The sequence below is a fragment of the Siphateles boraxobius genome, unplaced genomic scaffold (genome assembly GCF_051911475.1).
Source record: "Siphateles boraxobius isolate OS27281-9 unplaced genomic scaffold, OSU_SipBor_1 41, whole genome shotgun sequence".
In the NCBI taxonomy this organism is placed as follows: domain Eukaryota; kingdom Metazoa; phylum Chordata; class Actinopteri; order Cypriniformes; family Leuciscidae; genus Siphateles; species Siphateles boraxobius.
The window spans coordinates 9,009,383-9,020,820 of NW_027509042.1; the positions used below are offsets into that span (position 1 = coordinate 9,009,383).

Consider the following 11,438-nt stretch of genomic DNA (forward strand, 5'->3'; position numbering starts at 1 on the left):
AAATCCCAAGCTTGCAGAGATACATGGGAAAGAGGGGATTTAAAAGAAGTGTGTGCATGTGAAAGAGAACGGCAAGCGTAATATATCATAGTTACTCCCATAAAACAGGGAAAAGATGAGAAGAGCCATAGAAAAGAGTCTGAACTTGTAATAAGTCATGTCTGCAGAGCCCGAGACCTCGGACTTCACAGATGATTGGGCTTCCAGGGACGTTTCTGTGGTCTGGACTGTCTGTAATGCGTAAGGGCACAAGAAGTCAGTATCTGCTCTCTGAACTCACCGACATTGCTAACAGCAGCCAAGTCCTCCCTCAGAGCCGAAAACTGACTCTGTCTGGCAGAGTTCCCTGCCCTCCCTCCCTACATGCTCATACTGGAGGATAAGAATAAGAAAGTGAATATTGGTGAACCGCAGTAAATCTGTGTGCTCAAGCTTGCGTTTATGTATGAGGGACGGACTTGTGAATTATACCTGAATCCCCCAAGGGAGGATAGCATAAAAGGTATTAATTTCTTTCTTTATGCCGTTTTCCTTAAACCGGACTTCTAGCTAAATTCAATCATCATGCTCTATGCATGGAATTAAATATTCTCTAAATATTCAATGATACTGTATATCAAACACTTTAGTGTTCATTCAACATATTACAACACAGGGTTGTGCAAAATTCAGAACTGAAGAATTTATTCTCTTTTAATTCATGAGTTCACATTTAAACTCAATTTTAAACAAACCACAAGTAGAAGATTTGGAATCTGAATTAGAATGACAGGAAAATCAACCATTCAATCAATATATCAATCTAACTATTGTATAGTATCTATATCTTTCCATCCATCCATCTCACCTTAAGACCTACAGCCCCTCAAACTCCAAGGCTTTTTCTAAACATTCAAACCAACCATATTCAAAGCCAACATTCAAATTTGTCTTTAAACACTTTGCTTTTATAGATAAAATTAATTGTATTAATTTCCTTGAACTTTAATCCATTTTATTTCTACTTCCTTGCATTCAAATTGCAGTTGCACCGTTTAGTTTGTTTCAAGAATTAAATGGAATTTAAAAGCCATTTTCAATGCAATCATGAATGGCGCAGAAACCTGTTACAACAGCGAACAGATGATGACCTCATTTCTCAAATAGTCAAATTTAAGCAACTGAGAGGGATATAAAACAGGATGTTTTGTGTGTGTCTCAAAGAATCCAGGCACAGAGGCAGGCAATTACAACGAAAGCCTGGATTTCGGTTAGCCATCATAATGATTTTCTAATGACACATCCACAAAACCAAAACAAGATCCCACTAAGCTTGAAGCTGTTTGTGGGAGAGAACAGAATGTTTAGTGAGTATAAGTCCTAAACAAATGTAGCTGTCCTCACAAGACGTTCAGGGGAGGAACATGATCCACTTGTGTTTGGTCAAAGCTTTTGGACAGGGGAGCAGAAGTAGCCAGAAATAAAAACTATAATCCATCCAAAGGTCCTCCACAACGTCTTACATAAAGCAGACTAGATTTTTAATTTCATCTTTAGTTGCACTAAAGTTTGATAATCTCCAGAACACTCATAGATCTTATTTTTCTCATATTGTAAGTTGGAATATCCTATCCTGTGCATGCATGTAGTATGTCTCCAGTGTATATTTTGGCAGTCTAGAGTGGTCAGTGTCAATGTTGACTGACAGAAGTACACTAAGATTAGGCATAAAGGTCCAGGGAAACTAACCACACCATTTTGGAGAAAAGACATATAGTTTAAGCTTAAAAGCAAATATTGCTTTTCAATTGCGATTCCTGAGCATAAAATTACAATAAAACTGAACTATTATAAGAAATCATTGATGCGTGGTCCTGGAAAATGGGCTCCTACCAAGAACATGGATATTCAGAAAAGAAAAAAGAAAAAAAAACAGTTCAAGGAATCCCATGGGAAATACTGTTTCAGAACTAAAAACTAATTGCATTGCTTAGCCAAGCAAGAGCCGTGCACAAACCCAACATGAAATCCAATTCCCCCAGCAAGGGTTAAATACAGTTGTGCAAATTCTGAATTTAGGCCCTTTCTGGTAGACATGCTCAATCCCAAAGAGTGTTCGAAAAACCAATTAAAGAAACACAATAACGGGCAACAGAAAGTAAAATTAGTTCAGGCAGCAGACTGTGAAAACTCCATGAATTAGAAAGGTGAAACAGACATGTAACCAAGAAGGGAAGTAGCTTGCTCAGCACAAGACTGAAGAGATTCCCACAAAGCACATTTAAAAAACCTTATTGCCTAATACGGCAATAGAATAGAAGCACATTAAAAATGCACTGAAAGTTAACATTATGAGACTCTGGTTTCCTGGAAACACTGAGGACAAAAATAATAACGCATATTTCCCATGCAATCTATATCATATCAATTGCAGTTGTTTGTTTATTTATTTATTTCTATAATAATTTGAACAGGAAGGCAGTGGATGCCATCTCCAGCAGGGGCTGTAAGCATCCACAGAGCAACAGTGTGAGACAGTCAGAGCAAAGACAACAGAAATGCATCTTACCTTTGAAGGACAGGAAGACTCGTGGAACGGAGGCGGGTGGCAGGGAAGACAAAGGGCTGCTGTGGACCGAGACAGCTGAAAACACAGAGACCAGAAGGGTCCCCAGCACCAAAGTCCCCACTCCCTGCATGATCACTTTATCCAAAGACCCACAAGAGATTTTTTCGGTCCTGCATGAGAGAGGAGGGAGGAATGGGGTGAGGATCAACATTAGACAGATATAAATGAGCTGAAAGAGTTCCTCATATATTCATGATTTCAATTGTACATGTCTTCTTATTCAATGGTAGCAAATGGAAATTGTTAATAGAGATAAGTTTGAGTCATTTTTATTCCCAGATATTTACACGTTTCTACTCAATTGGTTATCGGGTTCCTTAACATTCAGTCTACTGATAATTGGTAAGATATTTTTCAAATTCTTTGTGGAAACCTTTCACTTTGTAATAATTGACTTATTAAAATATGAATAATGCACGTTATGGTTTTTATTGTTGTAGTAACGGTATAATGACCATTTAGTAAACTGTGTCAAAAAGCAGTAAAAGATTAATAATAATAATAATAATTTATTTATTTTTTTAATTTCTTTAAATAAATAATCAGTGAAGTATCAGTCTTACAGCGGCTGATCTCTGTCACAACAAAAGCTTTTTTTAATTCCTTCCAAACAAATCAAATAGATCCATCAGCATATGACTTGCAAATTAACTTCAACGATCAATAGCATTGTCATTTCCATTTTCAGAAAAACATCTCAATAAACCTTTCAAAATATTTTCCATCAGATTTCAGTAGCGTGTAATGGCCTGATCCTCTTAAAAATAATGTAGCCTATATAAAAAATAAACATTTGGATAACAACTGTGCTGCTGATCTTTTGTAAAAACAAGTAGCCTACTTATGATGTATGTGACGTGAAGCATAAAATACATGTTTATCTTAAAATAAACTGAAATGAACGCAGAACTCACCTACAAAACGTCCGTCAAAAACGACCCTGTGTGTCCAACTGTAAAAACCATTTACAATCCAGCGCAAAGAAAACGTACAGAAACAAAAAACAATGCGTCCAGTCAAAAGTAACTGCATACACGTGTCCACAAAGTAGTTGCTCCTTTAAACTAATTTATGATACTGATTCCGTGTCAGTTCAAATGAAGTGCAAGTATCCCCACCCGACCGGAGTTTTTAAACCCGTCTCGTGTATGTTTGTCCACGCAGCACCAGCAGCAGCGCGCGCTTCAGGTCCACAGACTGTCTGCTGCTGAAGTAGCCGGGCAGGTGGATGGAGCGCTGCTACTCCCCCTGGGCGGAGACTTACCTTAAAAGTAACACCCATTTATGTTTTGAACGCAATTAGGCAATGCAAATACATGCGGCGAAACCAAAACAAAATCATGAGACATGTTAGGAATGGGGGTGCTACGCTTATCTTCACTAAATCACACGTAAACATGCAAACGACTCTGGCGTGCGCTCGCGTCGCGCTTTCTCTATCACCCTGGGCAACGCCCACGCGCTACAAGCGTTTAAAACAGTAGTACAGTTATTTGGAGATAAAAGACAACAATTTCATTCCATTTTTCTGAAAAGAAAGGAAGCAATGTGTAGGCTATATAATTAGTCTAATAATATCTATATTTATTAAAAACTTAAGAACGCACCTCTTATAGAAAACCCACCTTTTCTGCTATTGTATGATGATAAAAAAAATATATATTTTTAGTCAATCCTGATGGAGAAACAAACTAAATTACAAAAGAAGATTGTTTCACATCCAGCATGGAGCATATGGGCCCTGTATATGCCTGTACTATATAGCATGCAAAAAGCAAAAGGCCTAAGTCAAATGAGAATTCATGAAAGATCTTGAAGTCTGCAACCAGTGGATACTTTGCTATCCCATCAGGCCACACAAGCTGAGAAGCCGTCAGCCATTCACAAAACTGAAAACTAAAACAAATGAAAGAAAACTCTGAGCCAGATAAGTATTTTAAAATGTAAGTGCTACAGAGAAAAATGTTCCTCGTGGTTGAATTGCAGTTTTTGAATTGTACAACTGGTCAATTGGTGGATGCACTATGCTGCCATGTTAATGTACATTACACGGTTCCTTTGATTGAAAGAAACATTGATGTTCATACCTTTTACTAAAATATAAATCATAAGTCTTCTGTTGCAGAATATAAAATATAACATTTTAAGCGTTTTGTTTATAACCTCATGGATCAAGAACATTTTACAGTGCATGACAACAAACAGATGTGTTTGTTGCTATTCAGTACTGTGAAAGAGTCGAGGGCTCAATCCACGATAGCTTTCTCGGTTTTGCTGAGAATCAGTAAATGCAATGTTTCACAATTTGATTTCATATCATTATAGAATAAATTCCACAAAGTATGAAATCTGCCCTAGGAGACAGAAGTAGAGTGAAAATGGCATGTTATTGCAGAACACGTAAGGATTATTAGATTTATTGAGACTTATGTAAAAATGGCAGTGCAGAATGATGATTGTTGTAAATTTGTTAATCTGTGCAGTTTCACAGGCACGGTATAACCATGGGGTCATAGTGCAATGTGGACTTGCATGCTTGTGTCCCAGTATTTGTGCAAAAAAAGCGCAACCTGATGTTGCACCAAGTTTGCGCAAAACAGCCATTGACCACAGAAAGGGCTTGTATTGCCAGTAAGGGCTATTCATCAAATAAATGGCTGAATTGCAAAACATACATCCAAACCACAATACACAAACCTTTAATTAAGAATGCTCACTGACGGATTTGTGAATTACATTTATTTAATTTCTTTTATGGTTTTGCTGTGTTTTGTGTGTGTGTGTGTGTGTGTGTGTGTGTGTGTGTGTGTGTGTGTGTGTGTGTGTGTGTGTGTGTGTGTGTGTGTGTGTGTGTGTGTGTGTGTGTGTGTGTGTGTGTGTGTGTGTGTGTGTGTGTGTGTGTGTGTGTGTGTGTGTGTGTGTGTGTGTGTAAATTCTTCACATTTAGAAATGCAGAAAGTTTTCTGTGAGGGTTGTGTTTAAGGACAGGAAAATGACTTGCGAAGTGTGAAAATCATTAAGTGGAAAGCCTCTGTCTGTCTGTCTGTCTGTCTGTCTGTCTGTCTGTCTGTCTGTCTGTCTGTCTGTGTGATTTATAGTGAAAGGACAGTCAGTGTTGCAATGATCTAACCCAATATACCAATTTTTATGCAGTCTGTCTGTATAGGTGTTTTGAGTGGCATAGTTTTTTAAAATCAACATTTGTCTCTATAACTATGCTATTTACAGCACTTATTCTGGTTACACTTGATCCGGTCTCCAAAAAAATTGTCATTACCTTTATTAGATTAAATGCAATATTCCATGCAATGTTTTGATATGCAAAATAAGAAGAAGGAAAAAGCCAAAAATTTCATATCAGTCATATAGTTTTCTTTTTGTGATAACTGGTGAATCTCTGCAAGATTTCTTTTTGAAACTGGAATGTGTGGGCAAGCTCTCTCTCTGTCTGTCTGTTGAGGCTAGGGAAGAAGCACAGCCTTTCAACACCTGACTGTCTTCTAGCGAAGCATGTCATTCTGTGCAAGCGTGTGTTTGTGCACTAAAGGAAACAGACAGAAAGTCTGAAGTCTCGATAGCCAAAATGACTGGATTTTAAAAGCCTCAGCAGTGATGACCAAATGTAGCACACAACAATATCCTTGAATATGACAGAATTAAACAGAAATGATTAAGCAGAGTACTGAAGTGAGAGTGTGTGAAGTATAAGTGTCTGGTTGCAGTCGGCTCAAGCAGACAGATAACAGGTGTGATCCAGGACGACAATGACACAGAGACACGGAATGGCCTTGAGTTTCACACACCAAGCCAAGGCAATTACCCGTAGCTCAGTAAAGCATCTCATTATCTCTGCATGAGCAGTCAGTCAAAGCACAGGCTCATGTGTGTGGGTATATTCCAATCTATTTTGTAAGTTAGAAAGGACATGGCGATACACACCGGATGAGTGGATTAAGTGTGATTTATGTGTGGTCTGTTCTGTAAAGTTTTAATTTAATCAACCCAAACCCAAAATATTTGCTCAGTATTCAAAACTGACCACTCAAGTTCATATAATATTCCATTATCTATATGCAAATATTTCCATGTAATTTATAGCTGCAGGTCTGTATCCTTAACATACTGTATGGTTATCACTACCTTTTAATTATCTGAATGATTTTTGCAGTTCTTTTTACGCCTCATAATTTCATTTATGATTATCGTCAACTAACATGATTGTACAACCAGATGCTGGGTAATTTAGATCAAATCAAAATTACATTCAAAACGAGGCAGATGTCTTGGGATTTGAATGGAGTGCGTTAGGAACCGTATGGAATATTATTAGTGGGATCCATGGCCTCTTCCGACATTATCTTTAATAATAGTTAAAAACGTCTGGGGAAATGGATGGATCCTGGGAAGTGCATTATAGTAGAATGGAAAAACACTTATCACTTAAAATCAAGGAGAAGAGATATTGGAGGAAATGGCATAATTCCTTTGTAGTGACTTCAAAGATGGAGGTCAAGGGAAAGTAGTCTACAGAGTTGGGAATGTATTTCCCCTATGACAAAAATAGTCCCTGTATCCAAATATGCATACTTCCATATAATATAGTCCGTTTTTGCTGTAGTTCTATGTATTTCTATGGCATCGCTGTCGAAAAGTAATTAGCTGAAGTGGATTTACTTATTGTAGAGTTAACGAAAGTTATCATGAGCATTGTAATATTTGCAAATGTCAAAATAAATATCAGTATACCGGGAAAATATTAAAATGAGTGGCTCATTCATATGCAAGATCTTACTTTCATGCTGTGGAAATACAAACTGGAAGACACAAAACAACGAGCTAAGCGCTGAAAATGGGCTGGGCTACATAAGGCCTATAGTAGGTGAAAAACAGTTTGTGAGCTTAGCAGTATGTCAGAATTCACAGTATTCATAAAACAGTATGACCTACTATTTACGGCGAGATTCTGAAGTGCGCATCCACACCTTACTATCCCATGAGGCTAAGGGAGAGGATTTGTGAATAGAAGTGAAACGGGAAAACCGACAGTTTAGATCACATGCTACACACATTCATAGTATATAGAACATATTTTTTAACAATCCTGAAGTTTAAAACCAAATGTAGGACCTACTATACAGTATGTCATTTCGAACGCAGCTAATGACTGATGAAAAAAAAATCCAAAATAATTTTTTTAACAAGTACATAATCAGCCAGTGTTCAAAACGATCTGCTTGCCTTAGCTCGATTCAAAACGGTAAGCTTGTAATAATGTTTTTAATTCCAGTAGTATTGGTGGATGTCTGCGGGAGATTCGAGCATGTCTTTGCGTCATTACGTCACATCTGTACACATAAAGAAGGTGTCTCGGCTAGTAGGCTATATTGCGTGTGAGGATGTTAGAGGTGGAGATTTATAGCCTTTTCTCACAGCACTTGATATAATTAAACTTATCAATTTGATGGCGGATACAGAAAGGTTCAAACGACAAATCACCAGTGACAACTGGAGATTCACCCGTAGTAAAATGCAAAAGACTTCATTCGGACTTCGGAGTGGCTACAGAAAAAAAGAGTGCAACCGGGCACATGCGAAAACAAGGATAAATGTCTGAAGGGCATTAAATGTAGTCACGCAATGCTGATGTTGTTAACATTAACAATTTGAGAACAAAGTATAATTTGCACGGTTTGACGTGATATGATAAGCGATCGTTAGATTTAATCAGCGTGGTCTACTGCAATGCTTTTTTTCCCCTTAGTTAGTCAGAACAAAAATGGATGTTATTTACTTATTCAGAAGACATTTTTTCCAGGGACAATTCTTTTGTTGGTCATACTTCCAAAAAGTAGAATCTGTGATTCGTAATGCCAGTATCCTCACCGATGCGGTGTCTGACAGCCGCACATTCTCATTAAAAATTGGATTCATCCGCGCTGTGCCGTGCCGAGGCACAACCCACGTATAGTTGATAATTCTGCAAATAGCTGCAATTGCAGATTTCGAACAGAGATGGCAACAAAGAGGAAAAGCTACGGACTGCAGCTTTAAAGAGGCCTTATGTCAAAAAAAGACAATATTTTTCACATATTTTACATTGTTGCAGTACTTCTCTACCCAAATGGAGGGGCTTCAAAGAGACCGAAACTAAGCATCGTTAGCCAACTATGGTCGCACATTCCGTTGCTACCAACACAATTCTATGGAACTTGCGACCATAGTTGGCTAACGATGCTTAGTTTCGGTCTCTTTGAAGCCCCTCCTTCCAAAAAATCAAATGTGCGCTGATTGTTCTACTGCACCAGTGTGTTGTGATTGGTCAACCGTTTCAAGCGTTTCGGAAATGTCACTCCCCTTACCATAATAACCCATTTGTTTGCAAATTGGCCAAGAATTATTCAAATGAGAAATATTGTGACATGTACGTTCCCTGGAAAAAGTCTATAGGACTAACATTGAGGCGTTTCAGGGCAGGGGTGCCGCTAAGGGGGGAAAAGTTAGGACGATTCTAAGGGCCCACACACTTTTGGGGCCCCCAGAGATCGATTTTATTAATGGAATGGGTGGGGTAGGGGGCCCAACCTCATATTCTTTCATAGGGCCCAACATTTCTAGCCGCGCCCCTGTTTCAGGGAGTTCAGAAACAGTGCTTACTGATATAGAGAATAATAGTTTCTTTCAAAACATGCCTGCAGGAATAAGCATGTTTGCTCTCTCTCTCTCTCTCTCTCTCTCTCTCTCTCTTCCTATTCTCCTTCAAACACACACTCTCTCTCTCTCTCTCTCTCTCTCTCTCTCTCACACACACACACACACACGTAGTGTTTCCATATTTTATGGGGACTTTCCATAGACATAATGATTTTTATACTGTACAAACTGTATATTCCATTCCCTTACACTAACCCTACCCCTAAACCTACCCATCACAGAACACTTTCTGCATTTTTACATTTTCAAAAAACATCACTTAGTATGATTTATAAGCTGTTTTCCTCATGGGGACCAAAAAATTTCCCCACACGAACAAGGATTTCAGATATTGCCATCCTTATGGGGACATTTTGTCCCCATAATGTAGGGTTTACCAGGCCACACACACACACACACACACACACACACACACACACACACACACACACACACACACACACACACACACACACACACACACACACACACACACACACACACACACACACACACACACACACACACACACACACACACAGGTCAGATCAGCTCTGGTGCATGTAATGACTGATCATACTCACCTCTCAGTCTCGGCACAGGAGCTGCTACCTTTAACCTTTGAGATAAGACATTAAAAATGCACAGCCTCCGCCACCTCTCTCAGGAGTCCAGCCTACTGTTCATTAGCATTTAAATGAGAAAGAGATAGTCGTGTTTGCCTGCAAGTCATATACCTACAGCAAAGAGCAGAGAGACTTCAGTAAACTTCCTATAAATTTCTACACCTCTTCTGAATCTATCCCTCCAAACAACTATAGAACTTGCTGATTTTATCACCTTGTGTTGACAAAAGACTGCTTGATTCCAAACATATTAGCCGTTGTGTTTTGAGGACAATTTAGATTACCGGTATAGTTCAGCAACCTGTTTCCAAAGAAGTTCAGTGAATCAATGCTGGATATTTAATTTACATTTGCATATTCATGAGAACATGATTTGTTACCTTATCAGTGTTTGTACTAGGAATTTACATTTTAACCAGTTAGTTTTGAATGCTTGTTCAATTGTACAGCAAATTGTTAACCGATTTAATTTAATGAACACAAAAATGTTTTGTTGTATTTACAAATGGCTAAAAAATGACTAAACATTATCTTAAAAATCAAAATTATTTTATTGGTAATCAACAGAATTGCCACCGAAAAATTCAGTTCTTATAAAAAGACCATGCTTGTTGACCAGCATTTTTGTTGGTTGACAGCACCAAACCAGCAATAACCATCATAAATCTGGTCTTTTTAGCAGGCTAGCATTACCAAATCTGCTGTGAGTTATGGAAAGACAGGCTGCTTTGCCTGAAAGATCAACCTGTCAATCTTTGGAACAAGTAGCTTAAAAGATGATAGCCTGCTTGTGCTTGATCTTTTCCAGATCCTGAACTGATGCAACCAATATAATGTGGTTTCAAGGGAAAGAGAGAGAAAGTTTAACTAAAGGCTTACGCATGTTTCCGATTTGTCACCTCAGAAAAGCAGTCATATTTTAATAATGTTTTGTCTGTGGCTTTCATACTGGCTTTTGATCTTTTTTAAAGTGACCAACTATCTCTTTTACAGTAAATACAGTAACAACAGACTGAGTGTCACTGGATTTTCCTTGTTCCCAGGGCTGAAACTAAGCTTCACTGCACTGGTCACATATGGATCTAATCATGGCTGTTACAAACTGAGGTGTCCCACGAATAACAACAATGGTTTCATTTTCAAATGGCCCCCCGTCTGAAAGAGCCTCTTTCCTCACAACCCGTGGCCAGCAGGGTTGTGTAACCATCATCCTGTCAGAGTTGGCTGAATAAAACCCACCTCAAACTCCTACTTGCCGCCCCAGAAAACCACAGACAGCCCTATTTGGACGACTAGCCCAGTGAACGCTGCGGAGACATGCTCCAAATCTGAACTATGTACTGAATATACAAAATCCAATGCTCTAGTGACCAAGGAAATGGGCTGAAGACATGAAGGATTCTACTGAAATGGAGGTGATGGTTTCAGAACAAGAAAAACATGGTTGTGTGAGTCTTTTTAGGGGATAGAAAAGAATGATCCAAGAACTGGACTTACAAGATCTAATTCACTTG

The 11,438-nt window shown here is 38.5% G+C and overlaps 1 protein-coding gene across 2 annotated transcripts in view; it reads right to left on the minus strand.

Annotated features, from left to right (window-relative positions):
- The window catches only part of sema3fa (sema domain, immunoglobulin domain (Ig), short basic domain, secreted, (semaphorin) 3Fa), a 55,631-nt gene extending 51,577 nt beyond the window's left edge, over positions 1-4,054 (minus strand). For both annotated transcript variants that reach the window (XM_077198138.1, XM_077198136.1), the window contains exons 1-2: positions 3,523-4,054; positions 2,549-2,718 (exon numbers count right to left, since the gene is read on the minus strand). In XM_077198138.1, the coding sequence (XP_077054253.1) occupies positions 2,549-2,678 (130 nt within the window). In that variant the 5' untranslated portion in view covers positions 2,679-2,718; positions 3,523-4,054. The remainder of the gene's footprint in view (positions 1-2,548; positions 2,719-3,522) is intronic.
- Positions 4,055-11,438: the final 7,384 nt, after the last annotated feature.